We start from the raw sequence: 20,645 nt of genomic DNA on the forward strand, positions 1-20,645 counted from the left end.
TGGCTCCCCCGCTCCTTTCCTCCGCCGGAGCTGTTAAATCACCATCTTGACCCTGCGACCTGGGGCCGCAGCCATAAAGAGCCCCCAGTGGGTCAGAGGCCTGATTGTAACATTTGAATATGAAATGGTCTTGGCTGGGCCTGGAAACAGCCCCACGCACTGAGACACAGGCCGACCCCCAGGAGAGAGGTCCGCTTCGGCGGCAGCCGCGGCTCTCGGGGGCTCCCTCTTCTCTCCGCAAGCGGATTTACTTGGACTTGAGAGGGAGGGAGAGGCCGAGAGAGGAGGCTGAAGTCGGGGGTGGAGGGTGAAGCGAGAGTGAGGGAGGGGAGAAAGAGCGAGGGCAGACATTTGAATAAGACAAGAAGCGATTGGTGTTTGCATGACAAAGGAGCCCGCCATCTCCCCTGATTGGTGTCACAGTGCGGCACTAAAGCCATGCAGGCCCCCCCAGGGAGGGATGATGTGTGGAGCACACACATGTTTATGCATCCAAGGTGTGATATCGGGCTGAGATAGGGGGGGCCCGTCGTCAAGTTTCGGGGTCAGAGATTTGTGCGCATATTCTTAAAGGGACAAGTTAGCATTACTCTGAACATTAATTTACAATGTTAAATAAAAGTACATTAGCAAAGGCAAGATTACACCCGGCAATAAGGGAACCTAGTTTGTGTCTTAGTTTGGCCTCTCACTCTTCTTTGGAATCAACTTTTTTATTAGATAGAAGAGTGGCGGCAACTTTTACTGGCCCAAAACTGTGAGTTGATGAGTTGTAAACCAGCTGATGCTTAGGTGGTTCACCCGAATCACAACAGTGAAGAAACAGACACAAAAAGGATAAGAAAACACACATGAGCATCAATATGGTGGGAATTTTAATACAAATCATACAGGATGTCGATAAAATGTGATTTCTGTAATTCAGCCCATTAACCCAGCAGTTTGAATAGAAATTCCCCTAAAATCCTGAAAACATGAGATCTAAGGATCCATATAAGACACAAACTTCAAATGTGCCTGTATAATGTCTGTCCTTGTAGGACGTCGAAGCTCTCGTAAACACAACGTGGACTAGTCCAAAAATCAGGCGGATGCAGTTTTATTCCACCATGTTTGTGAAGGAAAACACTGACACTCTGCCTTAATCCCTACCTGCACTTCCAAACATCCTCATTATTCCAGAGAGGTGTGAAAACCGCCACTGCCACTGTCCCCTGCTGGGCTGTCAGGTGGGCTACTGCAGGTGGACCTCTGGCACCAACGAGTCCTGGCCGTCCCTCCTGCATTCACACCCGATACTCCTCTTGGGGAACATGAAGAGAGAGGAGAGAGATCATACGAGAGGGCAAATCCAAGGAGTGATGAGAGGGGATTTCACAGCTCAATAAGTTTGGACAATTTGTTTACAATCCCCATTATTTTGGCCCCTGTGGGAGGAGGTGTATGCATAAACATTGATTAATTTTAGATTGGGCAGATAAGCTGGGAGCAGGCGCGCTCGCAAGAATGCTGCAAAAGCTCCTTAAGTGCAAGAAAAAGTACCACAGGGGGTCAGAGAGAAGAGGGGTGAGGATGAAGAAAGCGAGAGTGAGAGGTAGCGAGGTCACACACACGCACGCGCGCGCACACACACGCACATACACACAGCATACACGCACATTCGCACTCACACGCGCGCCCACTAACCCCCTGCAGACAAAGCCTCTCCAGGCTCATCTGGCCAGCCAGAGCTGCCGGCCTTCAGGGACACACCTCCAAGAGAGATGGCCTGACTAACTCTCCATGGCAACTAATCAATAAGTGACAGAGTCAGTCAGGACTGACCCGTGGCCGAGTGGTCCACCTCCCCCAAATTTCCCAGGGTTTGGACTCACCATAAACCACACACAAACGGACACAGGCACACACTCGCCGCCGAAAGGTTTGGTTCGCTATTTCTCCATTTACGATTTTACCCACGTGCAAAAGATATGTCTACACAAGGGTGAGGGGGTGGGTGGGGCAGTGGGGGCGTTAAAGTATGAACACGGCTCCCAACAAAAGAGATATGATCAGCGGAGTTGTCGCGGTCGCAGCCGCCACACCTCCTTTGTGCTTCTGTCAATCTGTGTTCCTTCTCACTGTACATGACAAACACTAATCAATATCTGTGGCCTACATGAGAGGCCTAATCTTCCCCCTCGTCACCCCCTTTCCCCCTCCCCATTGTCTTGTTGCAGTTCCATACCCTCTTGGTTGTCCCTAGGCATATTACATATGCCAGCACACATACACTTGGCCCCATTTTTTTCGGCTTCCAAGACGGGTCAGGAAAAGGGTCATAACTCTACTCTGGTAAATTAAAGGCAAGGCTACATGCTCCAGTGTTCATAGACAAAGTGATGTTGGCTATAGAAAGGGACCATCTGTAGCAGACACACTTTTACACACTAGATTATCCTGTGCAGAGCATGAGCTTTTGCTCAGAAGCAACCAATTGTATACAATTGCCCTTAAAGTTAATTCAAAAAGAGGCCTCTAAATCTACTTTCACTGCCGGCTGTATATGCGTGTGTGTCTGTGTGCGTGTGTGTGGGTCTGTGTACAAATCTTCCCCTGACCACAATTACAAGCAAAAACAAGTTCGGCAAATCTAAGTAGCGCTTAGTCAGACAAAAACATCAAAAGGATCTTGGCTGGAAAAATATAACATATAACTCGTGCAGGCAAGGAAACAGAATCCTCCCGTTTCAGCTGTTCGTGTGATTTGTGTTTGTTTTGTTTGGGACAAAAGAGGCGGTAGGTAATCCAGGCTCATATTTGACACGGCTCATATTCACACACACCTGCTGGGGCAAAGTAAACACGCCGTCAGCAGCAGACACCTTAATGGATGACCCTCGCTTTATCGCCAAAGTCAGGATAAACCCGTAAGCAGGCATGTTGACATGATACGCTAAGGAGACATGCCCATTCCGGATGTAATTAATGGGAAGTCGCCACATCATAAGTGACTCTTGCATTTTGTCTACACATAGGTCAAAGATGTATTTCTCTCCTTTTAATATATTTAATAGTGTGACAATTTAGCACCTGTATTTTCCCTTTATAGGGCATCTGTAGGGTCACATTTAGCTAATTCATTTTCTCCTGATCAGTATCAGTATATCTGGGTGGATCTTGAGTGACAGCAGGCTTGCCTTTGAAGCGTTTGCCACTCAGCATTCCTTGTGGCTGTGTGAGGTATGGCGGTTCAGACACAGCCATCATTACGGAGGTATTTGCATCATGGAACAAGCCTACCGGTGCTCACACACAATGACGCAGGGAACTGAAACTTGGGGATGCGTTCACTCCAGAGGAGTGGTAGAGGGGGAAAAAAACACGGTCAAATGTGATTTTCTAGTGTCTGCGGTGAGTGTTGTCAGTGAATGAGTGAGTGGCGTGAGTGAATGGGTGGGGGGGGGGGTTGAGAGGACGGTGCAGCGGAGAGGGATGGCTCTCAGTGGGTCAACCCAAAAGCCCTGACCCCAGGAGGATTTGATGCCATTTTCCCACGCAGGGAGTCGACCTGCGAGGAGCTCGTTAACAACATCTGCCCCAGTTCAGGGAGATTAACCCCCCCACCCTTCCACACACTCACATACACACTGGTCTGCTGTCAATCCCAACCTCAGTCCCACCGCTACGGACATGCCTGTCCAGGCTGGACAGGTCACACTAGGGTCCCCCTGCAGGCTTTCCTGAAAGGGCCTCCTGGAGATCCCAGCCAAAGTAAATCAATATTGTCTGAGGCGTACTGTAGATTCAGCCCCTCCCTGCTCGCATGCAGTCAACCATCAAAATATGTTGACAGGGCTGCAGCGGAGGAGGTTCCAGATTTGAGCAGGAGATTATGTGATGACTGCAAAGTTGTTCCAGAAGGTGTGTTCCCAATGAAAGTTGCCAAGCAGGTAGAGCAGGCGCCTTGTGACATCACTGATGCCAGATTTGTGTCATACGTTTTCCACTTCAACATGCTGACGTTAAACGGGGGACGTTGCTCAAGCTTTAACCTGTGACCATAGAGTCCCACCAGATTGACTGATGGAAATATGAGAAGCAGAAGTTTGAGTCCTGCCTTGCATGAGATTAATACGTGTAAAAGGTGCACACGGGATGCACGGTGGCGGGATCCAGTGGGAATCTGCTGAATCCATGTTCTACAGGGCTATAATTAGGTTAGTTTTTGGAGAGGGGGTTAAACAAACAGGGCCCGTGAGGTCATCGGCAGATGGAAGTGGGATATGCCTACACTTGCTGAGTGGGCACAGAGCTCCACATGACAGGAGTGAGAGGCCCTCGGGCGCTCGGCAGGGTGAGGCGGGGAGGTGTGTGTTGGGGGGGGGGGGGGTGCGAGTGGGGTGTGGATGGTGGTGGGGAGTCCAGCTCTGATGGCCTCACCACCAGAAAATTCAAATACAATCAGGAGCCGTGCACACAGTCCGGCACGTTGCAGCCGCTCCCGCACCTTTTAGATGGAGATTATTCACCTCCATCTAAAGATCAGGCGAAAGCAGGTTATAGAATCCATAAACTGCTTCACGGCTGGTAAAAGTTTCAGCAAAGTGGTTTTATTCAAAGGAGATGAGCAGGCGAAGGCCATCCTGAGGTTACGTAAATAGTTTGATCACCGATTTTAAATCCATCACTCAACGGCGAGCATCTCTGGGACGGGCAGGGGGTCAGGAAAGAGAAAAGCTGCTTAATTACAAAAAAATTAGTTAGAAAGTGTGATTAGGTGATGGGTGGATGCTGGCACGCTACAATGACTTAAGACCCTGTCATTGAATGCAGGGAGGTCTGGATAATCTTTCCCCCCACAAAGGTGCGTGGGGCTAATCCAGGCCGCTGTGCTGAGCCGTGGATCAAGCCCTACAAGGAGTGTGGGAAGGCCAGCAGGACTGCCCCTGCTTCAGCCCTCTTGGTGGCCAGAGCTTATTTATTCTTAAAAACACCACTGACCCATTCTTCCACACACCTCTGCATTATTAATATCAACACAAAGTGCTGAGGTTGAAAACTTCAGGGATTTAAGTATGGCCTAAAACCACGGCTAAGATTTAATAACTTGATAGATCCCCACAGCAGCCGGTACCACGACCCACAATGTGGACCACAGGAGTTTGGGGAACTTTGCACATCAGCGCAGCCACTTTACATAAATATATTTGTTGGACACTACCTCGCGCTGGTACAAGCCATTTTGCAAACACTATTGCTTGCAGTCTATAATTTATTCATTCCTTACAGGTAAGTAAAAACCTATAAAGCATACCTATAAAACAACACTCCCAAACCTTCAGTTGACTTGGGTAAATAGCACAATAAATTTACGAAGTGATTAAACACGAAAGGACAAATAGTTGTTTTAAAACTAGACAGGGAAGAATAGATACGAACTACAGTACTCTCCCACCAGTATCTAAATTAATGTAGCCAGAGGAATTTTATAAAACCCTGAATTTGATATAGCAACCACTTTTTAGGCTTGATGGAATTCAAATGATGCCTCAACGTTTAACTGGAAGTTAAATTAAATGTAAGAGCAAATTTGGAAGAGGGGGAAAAATGCCTGTCATTTAATCAGTGTTATTTATTAGATCTTGGTTTTACACCTGTACACACAGACTCTTCAATTAAAAACATCAGACACAAAAGACAGTTCACGTTTCGTAAAAATTTATTCAGCATTTAAGAATAGAGGATGGTCGTAAAATATGTAGAAACGTCAGTTTAAATAAACCTTTTCGTTCAGGATGAGTAAACATGACACTGTCGGAACCATCACAGAAAATAACATTTTACAAAAACAAATTGGAACATTTCTCACGCGACATAAACAAAGGGTTCACGATCTAAAAAAAAAGGGGGGGGTTACTATAAATAAAACCTGCGTTTGCGACCCGCACAGTCTTAACATTTCATTTCAACCTAAATCGTGAAGGGAGGGAAGAGACTACAAAATTTGGACACAATAGAGACAGCTGACATTCTACAAATTAAGTGTAAACATTAATGAATCAACTTTCCATCCAGCTTTTCTGAAATACAACAGCCTCTCTTAATGAGGCCACACGCCTTTTTTCATAGAGAGAAAATATGGCATTAAAATATAGAAGTCCAATTCTTCTACGTAGGTTTGATTGCTTTACTTGTGATAAAAAAAAAGCCTCTTTGTAGGTTACACTGACGGGCTCGACGTTCATTTCTGGTCCATTTAAAACTCGTTAAAGCGGACAACTGGGAGAGAGGGTGATAAAACTGAACGCTGTTTAAGCAACCAAAGAGTTCAAGTATCCGAAGTACTTTTTAAAAAACAAAAAAAACAAAAGAAAACTTTGAGTCTTTGAGTCTCTCAGATGTGAGTGAGAGGTAGCGTCCCATTGACGCCAGTCCCTGCGGTCTGATAGTGCGGATGGACGCTGTGTAACCGGCTGCTCTGCAGGGAGGAATGCTCCGCGCTGTCCCCGCCGGGAGGGAGATACATGCTTATCATATCCCTCAGGTCCCCCAAACAAGCCCGCTGAGAGTGAGACGTGATGGCCGGAGGCGGTGAGCTCGGCTCGGTCTTGCACACGGAAGCCATGGAGCTCAGGCCCATGGCGCTGGGGGTCTGCTGCGTGTACGCCGGGGACATGCTGTACGTGGACGCCGCGTTCATGTAGGTCTGAGCCGACGACATCATCGGGTACTGGAGCCCTGCCATCTCGTACCGGTGCATCTGCTGGATCTGGGGGCTGTTCATGTTGTGATGCTGAGGGTAGGCCAGCTGGTCCTGCATGAGGGAATACGCGCTGTTTGTCCAGCCGTTCATATGCGCGTAACCATCCATGCGCTGACCCACCGACACCGAGTTGTTGACGGGGTTGGCTCCTGGCGCCAGCAGTCCCCCGGGCAAAGAGTACTTGTCTTTCTTGAGCAAGGTCTTGGTCTTTCTGCGGGGACGGTATTTATAATCCGGATGTTCCTTCATGTGCATAGCGCGGAGACGTTTGGCCTCATCGATGAATGGCCTCTTTTCGGCGTCGGTCAGAAGTTTCCAGTCGGCGCCGAGTCGCTTGCTGATTTCGGAGTTGTGCATTTTGGGATTTTCTTGTGCCATCTTCCTCCGCTGTCCCCGGGACCAGACCATGAAGGCGTTCATGGGGCGCTTCACCCGATCCTCGTTGCTGCTGTTGTTCTTCCCGCCCGGCGCCGAGCCCGAATTGGACTGCGGGAGCGGGGTCTTGATCTCGGTTTCCATCATGTTATACATTCGGGCGACTTTTAGTGTTCACTCACAGGCACATAAAAAAAAAAGTTCACAAAACGGCACCAAAAGTCAGAGAGCTAAAGATACTGACCGGTCTCATAAGAAGACAGAAAAAAGTTTTGCCCCAACAGGCGAGTAATTGGCCGCAGGTGCTTCTGGTTTCTCTCCGCTCAAAGCTGATCTGTCCCCTACAGTTCTGAAACAGAAGTCTGTAAACTTGCTTGCCAAGCTCATCTGTTAATAGGCCTAGTGGCCGGACCATGTGATGTGGATTGACAGCCTGACAATGAAGAGCAGGCGACCAATCAGGACGCGGCTTCCACAGGCGCCGTAGAACCAACCGGAGCTCCACAAAGCTGTTTTGGTCAGAGGAGGAGGGAGAGCTAAAGTTTTAAAACAGCAGCCCGAGCACTACATTTTGTACAAATTAAACCAATTTAAAGTTCATCATAACGACGGCAGTGTAAAATATACACACTGTTGCTTCCGTGTGCGTGTTCCCTGAACGCATCACGAACTGTTTACTTTTCTGCGATTTGCTTTATTTTGGTATATTTTGGAACACCTAAAATTTCCACTGGTAAGCACCCATAAATTACATAAATTGCTTCGTCCGTATAGGCACACAAGTCATTTAAAGTTCAAAATAACGAAGGGAAATAATTTGTGAGGGATGAGCGAGTTTTTGGGTAAATTCAAAAGTGAATCCTCGAAATTAAATGTTGCGAATGTGAAGAAATACTCAGGCTAGCTCTTAAATATACCCACGGTCCAGTTCTGGACAGAATTCCCCTCTAATTCAATATTAAAAAAATATTTCATTTGTTCTTTCGCCAGTGTCAAATTTATCAGATACTTTTTTCTTGCTTTAATTGTCCAACTTGATTGAATGATTATATTTTCTAGACCAACCACTGAGAGGATTATTTGTGAGCAATTTCCTTCGGCTTCGTCCAGATTGTGAATAAACGAGATGAATAAACACACCTAGCATGTGTGGCTTTTATTCTGATTCCATTTTTTTTTTTATCTTAGTATTGCAGATTTAACTCAGCGTCATTGAGTGACGAGGTTTACAAATGCAACTAAACACGCAAACCATTACAAGAGGATCCAGTGTGACTGGAATATTACCGTAATATCAAATCGAATTATTTGCTAATAAGAACATGTTTTCGTGTGGGGTTGCTCAGTGATAAGTGGCTGTATTCTGTGGACTTTCCCGCAGGGTGAAAGTCCCCAGAAAGAAAACTTTAATACGTGAACGACCTCTTGTGGAGGCTGCGGGCTCGCTCATGTGCCTGACGGCTGCTTTCAGGAACAACTCTGTTTTGAGGCTTGTTTTCTCTCTCGGCGTTAACGGTTATTAAAACGACCGCCGCGACATTTGCATGTGTCGCCTTACAAACGAGCCGAAACGAGGCGGCTGAAACCCATCACTCAACGGGGCAAAGCTCACACCTGCTCACGAGAATCGCCCATCGAAATGGCCATTAACGCCTCACCTATTGAGAGGAGCTCCGCGGGGGGTGGGGTGCGATGGGGGGGGTCATTTTGCTATGTGCATTTTACAGCGTTTCACCTCCTGCTGATTTCAAACCAGCGCATCCATCGGAGACGCGGGGCTGCATACCTGGATACAGGCTCTGATGTAAACCAGAGCCAGTGGATTTGGACTTTTAATTTTATTTCAAAAATGCATCCACATCCTTTAAAACACAATAAAGTTGTATAAGGGAGCTCGCAACCAAAAATGTGACATCGTAAATGAAACGCGCGGGGAAACACCGGGCTGATTACATTGAAACTTGTCAAACATTGGCCAAATTAGAATTTTCCTGCTCAACGAGGCGTTAGAGCGGAGCAGGAGCATATAAACTAACGCCCAATTAGCAGCCGTGTATTACCATGGAGCAGTTATTTGTTTATCTGCGCAGATCTAAATACTGATCCGCTTGTAATCTTCTTATGGAAATTAACCGGTAGCACTCGGGGGGAGAGAGGGAGAGAGAGGGAGGGCGAGAGAAAGGAGGTAAGAACACACCGGGAGGAACTGGGAGTTTTGGTAATGAGCGCCTCTGTGCAGCTAATTTCCTAATTAAGGAACGGTGGACCACCAGCACTGCCTGTCCCGATTCAATAAGCCTGACAGCTTTAAAGAGGCTCTCAGGACGCACCGCTGCACCGCCTCACTGCCGAAATGTGGAAAACAGTGTCTGAATGTCCTAATGGGGACGTGCATGCAGTCAGCTGTGCGTAGAGGGTTTTTTGTTGTTTTAAAAAAAAAAACGCGAATTCGCGTAAAGACGCATCTCTCGTCCCCGAAATAAACTTTATTTCTTGCAGCCATTTTCTAAAATCCCAAACTTCGATCACTGTCGGTCTTGTCACAGCAGTAAGTTCCATATTTCCAGATCAAAACTGGCCCCTGGCAGCCTCGGTTGCTGTTAAACGCGTTGGAGGCGCTGGAATTGGCACAAAACGACACTAATGTCACCTTGCGCAGAGCGCGTCCGCATCCTTTTCTCGGCTGTCAGCAGAGCTTAAAGGGTCAAACATGTCCAATTCATGACGGACAAAATGCACTTAATGTCAATATTTCACGACGGCGCGCAGACCGCGTGTTCGCCATTCAGCTGCAAATAAGAAACTGATAATAGCGTGTAATTTATTGTCCTTTTATGGCCTTTTTTTAATGCTTTTATTTTTGTTCCAAAGACAAGCACGCGCGCACAGATAAACATTCATTTGACGTGTCCGTTTTTAGACCCGCCGACCTCCAGAACCACTAACTTTTTTTTGTTTCAGTTTAGTGACTGTGGAAAAGGCCTTTGAGAAAGCGTAATTAACAAAGAATGGGTTTTCAATTACACTCACAATAGCGACCGTCTCATTAAGATTTGCATGATTTTTTTTTGGACGAGGGATGCAAATGAAGATGCAATTTACGCACGGTCTGCTGTTCCTATTGTGTCGGCGTGAATGGTTGCGTCCTCCCAGTTCAACACAGGTAAAATAATATTCACGGGTCATTTAAAGGCACAAAAGTGCTGCTATTATCACCTCTTTATTTCACAAGGCCGGGCTGAAATTCCTGGTGATAATTTGACTTATTGGACGAGTGCCGGGTGTCAGTGTCGAAGAAAAATACTTAATTTTAAAAAAGCTTAACGTGTTTGACGTCTTTAAATCATGCCTGGATGATTTTTATCCTCACTCATCTTTATTTTTCAACAGGTCCGAACCCGGCCTGAGCCAGCCTCCAATTCCTTTTGGTCAGACAATTCTTAATAAATTGACTAAAATACCAGAAAGGAGGAAAGATTAAGTCCAAGTGGCAACAAGTTCATTAAAAAAATAACAAATATCAGCTAAGAAATAATTAATTAATAATTAATAATATGAAGCAACACTAAGGCGAAATTAAGGGCAAATTTTAGAACCTGTTCATTTTCTCATTGAGAACCCGGGAATAGAAAAAAAAAGCCCTGTTCTTGAAAAGATGGGATGTTCCTAAAGTGCTGCTGCGTGTCATCACTTTCCTCCAATTGTCCCAGCACAGAGGAGCTGAATGTGAGGCTTCAGTCATCCTGACAGACACCGCGAGACACGTCGCAGGCGGATGCTTGGACCCAAACCCGCGAAGGCGCCTTATTTTACCTCCTCTGCTACGGTGATAATGCGTCTGCCACTCAGAAAGAGCAGAGAGGATGATGCATCTATTTTCTAGAGCTCTTCAGCCTGTTAGGGGGACAAGAAACCCGCATCCTCCTTATTTCCAGTACGACAGGGATTTGTGTTTCCACCCTGAAGACCCATTCAGCAGCTCGCTGGAATGTCCCCGTCATACTCATTGACCTCGGCTTGTAAAACAACACGCAGCAATCTGTTTGCCTCCTGTGAAAAATGCTCCAACTTTAGCCTCCTTCTTTCTCCCCTGCAGGCCAAGCATGTCCTCCTTCATTATGTTCTGGTGAGCAAGGCCAAGGCTGCTGACACAGACCCGGTGTAATCTCTTTAACCCGCCACTGTCGTGAGCAGACAAGGCGTGACCACCCAGCACTCTGCTCCATCTCACTCAGCCAGGGGGGACTCGGTTTTCGCTTCATCGCCACGGTGGGCCGCCGACGCTTATCGTTCGGGAGGGTTTGATTTGAAGTAGGCTCGACGCGTAAGGGCGCGGCGAGCTGGCCGCACGCACGCTGGGGATAATCATTCTTACAAGGCCACTCAATGTAATCATGTGCAGCAAAAACCATGTAGTCAGTGACCCTTGGAGTTGCCATAATTGGCTTTTTTTATTTATTTTCTGCTGTGGTTATTGACTAATGAAGCTAATGAAATGATAGGACGGCGGAGGACATCTGCAGAAGCATTTTATAATGAACACACAATCATTATTAGCTCCACCGAGTCATTTCTCAGGCAAAGCTTCTTTACATTTACCCAGCAGATTAGGAGAAACGTTTGGTATATGATGCGTTAAATGAAAAATAAAATATTAAATTGCTCTGAATTAAAGGCTCATATCCATTGAAAGCTAATTTGGATTTGGTTTAAATTAGGCAGAAAATTCCAATAAATGTGGTTTTGTTTCTGAGCCACCGGGTAAGGCTGGATCCCCTCTGCCTGGCCTCAAAAGTTTCTTCAACTTTTCTTTTCTCAACTTTTTTTTTTTTAGGAGGCACCAAATTCTGTGTACATGCAAGAAAACAAAGCCGTTTCTGTCCTTTATTTTGACACAACAGTTATTTTGATGGCGCGTCAGATTCCTCCGGTATGATCGTTTTAAATGCTGTTATTGCCTGACTGCTTAATTACTGCACTCATTATTTTCCATGTATCTTTTGAATCATTGCCATGTTCTGGTTTTTTTTTTTTCTTCAAAAACAATGGAAACTTTCTCTGTTTTTTTTTTTTGTTTGGAAGAAAGTGCCGAATCGTCACTTCTTGCTTTTTCGCCTTGCCCGAGCAGACAGCCCTCTTTTGTTTTAGCCATAATTGAGATCCCACTAATCTAGCCCCTTTTAAAAAATGAAACAATCTCTTTGTCAAGGCCTCATTAGTCTGCGATAATATTGTGAGGATGCACAATTAATTTGCAGTCTAACTTTAATTAATTAAATAAACCCAATTTTGTAATATGATTAATGCCGCCGAGTTATATTCTTCTAAAAATGAATATGTAGCGGCAATAAAGCGCTCAGCCGTAATTGGTGCTTTTGAAACTGGGGTTAATTATAGGAGGTAATTTATTAAATTTTAAATAAGGAACAACCACAAATTGATAAATAAATCATGAATACTATTGTGTCTAATTTCACTATGATTTGGGAGGAAAATGACAAATCTGTGTTGCGTGCAATGCATCCGATAAAGAAGATAGTGGCCATAAATTTAGTCCCAGTCAAGGTCCCATTAAAAAAGACATAATTTAATTAAGAGTTAGCAATCGCCCTCTAAATATATTAATTACCTTGAGCATGACGAGATGAGTGCAGTGATTATTGCGTATTTCATTAGAGCGAGTCTTCGGGGAGAAGAGCAGATTAAGGTGGGAAGCTGACGGTGTTGACAACATAATGGATGAAGCCGACAGAGATGAATTTGGTCACCTTGCCCTGGGCTGAGTTCAGAGAGGTGAGCCGGAGGACAGCACGGGTCCCCACGCTGGTGAAACACTCAGGTAAACAGGTTTGGCAAGTCTGGAGATTCTTTTCCACAATCAGAATATGACACAAAGAAAATGTGCCCCAAAACTGTTAAAATAAGCTGCAATCTACACAAATATGTTGTGCTTGTGCGTCTTTTCATATATTACAAGGACTGATTGTTGTTATAGTTGTGCTGCAAAAGAAAAGACATGATAAAATGGCCAAACGGGCCATAAAAACACAGGTTTCTCTGATCTGAGAGGCTTTTACAGTTTTTGCTGTCATGCCCAACAGAGAACTGCTGCGCCTATATGTGCACGCAGGCTAGAGACGTGCACAGAGACTGAGACCGAGGCGTCAGAGGGAGGAACGTACAACACGTTTGCCGCTGCGCTGGAGTGAGTTCCACGCCGCTCCTCTCCTGTCTGACAGCAGCACAAAGATGCTAAGCGAGCATTATCTGGCAGCGAGCGCTCACTTCCCTCAGCGACCGACGCCGACGCGCTGGCGCAAACCGCCCGCCGATGCCTCCAGGAGGCCTTTAGGGTCGTGGGGAGGTTCAGGTTAAATGGGTAGATTTCAAACCCTGACCAACAGACAACAGGATGTGTATTCAGACCACTTCCACTGCTGAACGGCTGACAGATGAACAAACATATTCAGCATCAGATAGAACACACACATCTCCCCGCAGCCTCGTCTGAACGCCCGCCCTCTCTCTCCTCTCCTCACAGCCCTCCTCCCACTCTGGACAGAAGATTGAGGACACTCACCGAGCTCTGACTGGTCCTGTTGCTCCTCGATCCCGTCGTCAGTCACACCTTCAACAGCTGGCTGTCAGCAGGCCCCAGGAGCCACACCGGGAGCCCCGAACTCGTGCCCGGACTCCCGTGGCAGGCGTTCACGGGGGAGCACCGCCCCGGGCTGTTCCAGGTGCAGCAGGGGAATATAAAGAGTGAGAGACGGCCAGTCAGCGGTGTGATAGTGCACGCTGCTGCTGAGCTCTCCCTGCTCTGGGACCCATCTCATTCAGCCAAGATTGCTTCATACAAAAGTTGACAATGCACCAGTGAAAGCCATTGTTGATATTCAACATTTTTTAAATAGCTGTGCAGAATAGACAACATGGCAGGCTGCAAAACTTGGCGAGGGAAACTGACCTGGAGCTTCCCGTTTGAAAGAGTTGCCACGCTGGGTGAGAGGAGAGAGAAAGAGAGGGGGGGAGCTTGTATGAAAGATCTCAAAAAACAAAAGCACAATGCTCTCTGTGGAGCAGGAAGAGGACAATCACCTCGCGCGGTCACAAGCGTATACGCGTTACCGGGACAGAGGCGGACAAAGAAATCAGTGCAATCAGATCCGTTTAAAAACAGGATATTAGATTTCTCACCTCAGAGCTAAAAAAAAAAGAGGAGGATTCAGCTCGCAGCAAAAAGTAAATCAGATTTGTGGAGATGCATAAGAGGCAACAGTTACACCCTGATCACAGCAGCTGAAGAGTACAAGCAGCCATGTTTCATATACGAGCAGATTCCCTCCTGTCCTTCCTTCCTTCCCTCCCTCCTTCCTTCCTCAGAGCATCTCAGGGCCTTGAAAGCTATCAAAACATCTGATGTCTGTCCGTGGGCATCTGTCAGTGTGTGCCTGGTAAGCCTGAGGCAGATCCCAGGGTTGTCTTTCCACCATCCTGGTGTGTCCTATAGTGGGAAGCATGGGAGGGAATGGCTGGGTGATTAATGTGGGGCTAAAAACCCTAAAGGCAACAGCAACCTGAACACCGACGAGCACGCTTAGGAGGACGGTGGCCACAAAGGCAACAAACCTGGGCCGTTCACAAAAGCTAAAGAATGGATCGTGTTAATTTCAGATTTTAGGTGTCAAGAATCTGTAAAACTGAAATTAAAACTACAGCAGAATAATCCAGACGGTCTAATCTGATGTAAAGGGTTCACATGCTGGTTTAAGCCCATCTTGATGTGTGTTCATACTCTGAACATCATGATTCAGCACAATCAATCATACTTTTATGCTGTGATTGTTCCTGATGAAGACTGGCCTCAAATACCCCGCTCACCTGGTGGAAACCTTTAGAAAACACAGACGGGGCAAACAAAAGGCTTTTAAAGCCCAACAGAACGGGAATATGTTGCCCTTTGACCTCAAATACAAAACGATGATGTCATTGAATTAATAACTGATGTTGATAAACTGATGTTTATTCAGTCTGTAAAACGCTGCATGCGTGCATGCGTGTGTGTGTGTGTATGTGTGTGTGTGTGTGTGTGTGTGTGTGTGTGTATGTGTGTGTGTGTGTGTGTGTGTGTGTGTGTGTGTGTGTGTGGTGGGGGGCTCTGACCCTCAGACATAAGCAGCCTCAGAGTTGAAGATGTGCAATTACACTGATCAGACAGAAATTACAGCTGTGAGACTGAAGGTGAGGCCAGAACAAGCTCAGAGGTGCGTCAGAGTGGGGACGGACATAGACAGAGGGGCAACCTGTGGCGTCTTTACTGGAAATCCACGTCAGAGCGACCCATCACACGCTATTAGCTGCCATCAAAGCTCTAATTTTACTCTAGTATTACACCCCTTTGCTGTGTCCCCCTCCCTCCCCTGCTGGTCTGGATGGCGCAGCCTGGTGGGAAAACGACATTCAATCCGCTGTCCACCCCATTCAGGCCAAATTGGCAAATGACAGCTCTCCGCCTCTCAGATTTCGGGGAAGTGAGCGCTACCACCATCCATCTGAGCCCCCGAAGACTAGCTGGTGAAGAGAGAGGGAGGGAGGGAGGGAGGGAGGGAGGCACCGGCGAAGGCCCCCCGAGAGTGGACCCAAGGTGGGTTAACAGCCTCCGTTGTTCAGCGACAGCGCTGGACAGAGAACACAGAGAAAGGAGGGAAGAATACCTACTCAGCAGATCAAAGGAACTTCCCCGAGACCATTGGGGGAAGTTGACCCCAATTCCCTAATCGCACACTTTACCACCCCGGGGCCGAGCCCCACGGGCAGATGACGGCTGCTGCCGTCGTGAAGGTCAGCGGTACCCAGGAAGTGACATCGAACAGAGAGACAAGATTTGCCTTTGATTTGCTTTGATAAAGAGAAAAACAACAGAAAAATCAAAGCCGACCAGCTAATAAGATGCGTCCAAACTGGATCCCTAAAAGCTTCCAGTTATTCTTCATCCATTTCATTTATGAACATGCAAAAACCCCCACAAACACACAGTCACAGTCTTTAACAGTGTTTTTTTTTTAAAAACACAGAACATACAGTGTTAGACCAGAACGAGCCGCCCCACTGAATGGTACTCGTACTGCTAATTAAGTGCTAATGGAAGGTCCCCCTGCAGAGAATACTAATTAATGTTCTATTCTTCTGCGGCCTGAGCGCGTCCTCCACCATGGCCTAATGAGGGAAGGCAGGTACGTCTTCTCCCAGGCTGGGTTAATAAGCACAACACAGTGGGGTCTGAGTAAAGAGGGCCATACCAGGGGGCTTGTTTCCTGTCCCCTAATCTCAACAGACCCCCCTCAGAACGCTCACAATGAGCCGCAGAGGTAATGAAAGGATTTGTCCCATAAACTGGGAGAAATAGGCCGTCTTTATGCGCCTGTGTGGGTAGCACCTCTAAAGTTTTGGCGTCCGCACTAATGAAGCCAGGAGGAAATTTCGAATTTAAAAGATACATGACGGGAAAACAAGCTCGGCGCCTCCGGGAAGATTTGGTTCTTTCTGGGGTAACAAAAGGTTTGGAAGGAAAATCTTTCGGTAACTCCGGTGTGTGTCTTTACAAATATATCACATGTGCAGCAATGCAAAAGCATATAACTGACACCGAGCACGTGTGGTTTTTTATAGGACACCCCCCCCCCCCCCCAAAAAACTGCTGATGTCTCCTCAAAACAACTTGAGTTTTATAGAGTTTACAGCTTCTTGACAATGTGCAGGAAAATAAATACATTACCTGTTTGGAAGCAGACAGGCTGGGAATCAGATTCAAAGCGGTGAATGGCCGGATGTGCGAGTATGTGGCGGCGTGCGTGAGCGTAAACACAGATTGAGGATGGTGTTGGAATTACCTGGGTGAGATAATGGTGGTGCATTAGATTAACTTTCAGGCCTTAAATGCAACACATTTAGGCAATCTTGTTCCCCCCCAAAAACATGTCAATGTCTGAAAGGCCTCTCTCCCGCTATCAGGAGCCTCCGGTCCCCCACACTGATGCAGCTGGCAAGGCGCTACTGTCGACTGTCAAAACGCAGCGCCAGATCTAGTTATAAAATAATTGAATTTTCATATCAGAGGGGACCAGAGTCCCGGCAGACAATAGGAGTGCTGAGTCCTCTCTGATATTGGCTCAGGCCCTTTGCCATGCGCATGAAATCAGTATGTTAATGTTCCGGGTTCCCTTTTTTTAAGGGCACTTGTGCTCTCGCCGTGTACTCCCGATGAGGTTTCATAAAAAAAAAAAATGCAACTATTGATAAGTAGGCAGCCAGCAACCCCCTCGACCCCTCCTCCCGCCCAACATGCCCCCCCCCCCTCCCCACCTCGCGGAGGCTCTAGACGTTCTCGCACCCCCACCGTCCCCCATTATTAAAATAGTAATTTATTTTTCTAAATCAGAATGACAGCTTGCTTTCTTTTCTCTGCAGCAGGCGGTGAATCACCCAGCTTTAATTACTTTCGTAACTTCGCTGACCCCGCCAGCGCGCCGCTCTGCCGGGGAAAAATGGAACCTCCAACAAAGGCCCCTCCACAGCCACAGCCGCCTTCAGTTCATTCAAAATGCGGAGAAATTATCAAACTGTGGATTTCATGAGATTTTGTTAACATTTCACCTCATATCTTCCTCACGCTCCCCCGAAAAGACACCCCCGCCCGCAACGGTTCTGCACTTGCGGTTTCTTGCGGATGCAGCGCGGCGGATAACTAAACAACCTTCTCCCAACCCCCCCCCCCCCTCCCATTCCCTCTCTGGTTCTGTGCTCTTGTGTTGACTCAACGAGGCCTCCTGGGGTCAAAACGGCCAGAGGTCGCACCACCATCGCTGCCCCTCCCATATCCAGGCCGTGGCCCCGGCAGCAGGTAGACACACAGCCCCCGGGGCCAGGCAGCCAACCGCGGCCGCCGCCTCTGAGCGCAGACCTCAGGGTCAGGCTCCGTGAGGTGGCCACAGGTCATCCTGTCAGAGGCGTCGCAGGAATCACGGCAGTGACGCTGACGCACGAGGCCGAACAGGAAGGTTTAAGATATCGCCCCCTTTGTTGCCGCAAAGTTCAGGCATGTTTCTTGTCCGCCAAGAGATCCCTATTTGCTTACGCTCCAGCGCCCGATTTATTATAGCAGCTAATATGTTGTAATCCGCGCTATCGCTCTCACCTTCTCACTGGCACGATGGTGTTTTGGGCTGCGCCACTGTGTGAACCCAGGGTGCACAGGCACGGTTGGTCTTTTGCTGACTGCCTGATAATTGAATGAGCGATTATCCCCCCCATTAATAGACAATGATACAGAAAGCGCTGCCATATGTAGGGAATATTAATGAGTGGCTGCGGCGGCCTAGATAAGAGGAGCACCAAACAGTCGCTGTAATAGGGGTTAAAACAATTTGCCCCACCACCACCACCTTATTTCTCCTCATATTTCCACTAATCCTCCGCTCTCTTACCGAATCGGCAGGCTGCTGCACACCAGCCACCCCCACCACGGGCTGGACCTGTGCACGGCGCTGACCCCGCCACAGCCGCCGTCAGGCCGCCATTGTGCGTGAGCAGGGTCACTTAGCAGGGTCACAACAAAATGACATGCTAATGACTAAAGAAGCACGTTTTTAATATTTATGATATGAGACCTTGGGGATTTTTTTTTCGGAGGTGGGGGGGGGGTGATTTTATGTCTCAGGCTCCTTTTTTATTTTGGTAAAATTGCAAGAAAACCCCGTCCAAAGCCTGTCCAGCATCGCCGCCACTAAACTTCAACAGCGAGGGCGAGGAGAAAAAGTTGGACGCGCTTCTATGTGAATCGCCGTGCCAATCAATATCTAACATCTATTAGCGTTGGAAAGCAATATTTCCCCTTTTACCTCGCAATAATTGTGCTTAAAATTGTGAAGTACCTTATCATAGGTCTGACGGCAAAAGAAAAGCCGGTTACCATGGCGACTGTGAAAGCCATTGGTTTCCTTTTCAGCAGAATAATGAACTTCTCTCCTCTGTGTGTCACTCCTCCACTCCACTCTCAGCCTCTTCGATTAAAATGAAGTCGGAGCGTCCTTGAAATCCCTCGTTTCTGCCTTATAATTTGCCAAACAAGAGAAAAACAGAGAGGGGGAAAAAAATATTCAAGGCTCAACAAATGCACCAATTCAGGCCGGGGGAGGGGCGTCTCTCACGATCAATAGTGTACTTTTCAATGAAGAATATGAATTAATAATTAACAGTGAAGGTTTTATTCTTTATTGAAGGTTTCTGGTTAGGAAGACATTTTATGTGATTAATGTTAAATAGTTTTAAGGTAATAAGCCTTAAATTGAGTGCATTTGAGTAAATGATAATTACCTCCAATCAGCTATTTGTCCTTATTTAATTTACATTTTTAGTATTTCAGATAGAGCTTCAGACGCACGCTCTGAAAGTTATTAGTCGAGCATCTGCAGTAAGCATTAAAGTGGACGGAAACCTTTGTTTTCTGCGCTGTGTCAGGGTAAGAGATGCACTGGGCAGCCAGGGTTGTTTCTATAGGTCTAAGAGAATAAAAGAATGAAACCTCTTTTGTTTCTCAGCCTGACATGTTGTGTGTTTGGTGACTGCACTCATCCACTCCGTCCTTGGGCGCAGACACATCGAGGCCATAACGTGCTTTTTTCCTCCTGTTTTCTGTTAAAAGTTAACCTCTTCAAGGTAGGTGTTGTGAACTATGTATACGGGAAGTATTGGATTTGACTTATTCAGTCGTCATGAGGGCTGAAAGGAAGGAAAATTAAATACAGTCCAGAAAAGTTCAATTGAATCTGATAAATAATAATTTAAACCCGGAGCAGTTCAAGGTCAACTAAATCCTGATAAACCTATCAAGCTGAAGCACTTTATCTCAGTATTAACTAAAAGTGAACTCGGCTGTCGACTAAAGAATATTTTCTTTTTAAGACCACCAAATTATAAAGTTTAAATTAGATCCAAATTTCAGCACTCGTACATATACAAGTATTTAATAGTAGCCTGTGATCATTTGACGTTTCCGTGTAATTTTATCATCTTTAGTGTTTAATTGTAGAGCGTCATTGGTGATCGATAATAATATGGAAAACAGATGGGGAAAATATTATATGATTAGTTTCGCAAAGACACCTTTTGCTGACGCGGATGCAGAATCTTGACAGAACAGAATCAATGGAGAAATATGAGGTTAACATTCATTTTGCGCGTGCATGTGTGCCGTTACCGTCCATGTTGGCGGCCTTCCCCTGCTAGAAAGACGCCTTCAACAAGCTTCAGTCACCGAGGAACATTTTCTTTCTCATTCTCATCTGTTTTTGTAATTATTGTCTTCAATTTGACGAAATAATTAAGAACGAAAACAGGTAGTTTATCCCTCTGATATTGAGGCTGCACTTCCTGGCTGATCCTGGCCACAGGGGGGCGCTCGAGCGCTGCCACCGACCTGACATTGAAGTTTGTTCAGAAAGCCCAAACTTTTTTTATATAATTCCTC

General features: G+C 46.7%; 1 protein-coding gene and 1 long non-coding RNA gene across 7 annotated transcripts; both read right to left on the reverse strand.

Annotated features, from left to right (window-relative positions):
* Nucleotides 1-864: 864 nt before the first annotated feature.
* LOC105417319 (uncharacterized) lies at nt 865-20,556 on the reverse strand. Of its 6 annotated transcripts, none has more exons than XR_003890720.1 (6): nt 20,376-20,556; nt 19,051-19,223; nt 16,896-17,010; nt 14,088-14,118; nt 13,701-13,851; nt 865-1,303 (listed from the first exon to the last, which is right to left on the reverse strand). It is a non-coding gene; the product is annotated as an uncharacterized lncRNA (long non-coding RNA). The 6 variants fall into 6 exon arrangements; XR_003890718.1 differs by having other exon boundaries at nt 19,051-19,227; XR_003890719.1 differs by lacking the exon at nt 14,088-14,118 and having other exon boundaries at nt 19,051-19,227.
* Nucleotides 5,684-7,512, reverse strand: sox3 (SRY-box transcription factor 3). The gene has a single exon (XM_011610450.2). It carries the CDS (start codon nt 7,274-7,276, stop codon nt 6,377-6,379), a length of 900 nt encoding a protein of 299 aa, XP_011608752.2. The 5' UTR covers nt 7,277-7,512; the 3' UTR covers nt 5,684-6,376.
* Nucleotides 20,557-20,645: the final 89 nt, after the last annotated feature.

The sequence above is a fragment of the Takifugu rubripes genome, chromosome 14 (genome assembly GCF_901000725.2).
Source record: "Takifugu rubripes chromosome 14, fTakRub1.2, whole genome shotgun sequence".
NCBI classification, from domain to species: domain Eukaryota; kingdom Metazoa; phylum Chordata; class Actinopteri; order Tetraodontiformes; family Tetraodontidae; genus Takifugu; species Takifugu rubripes.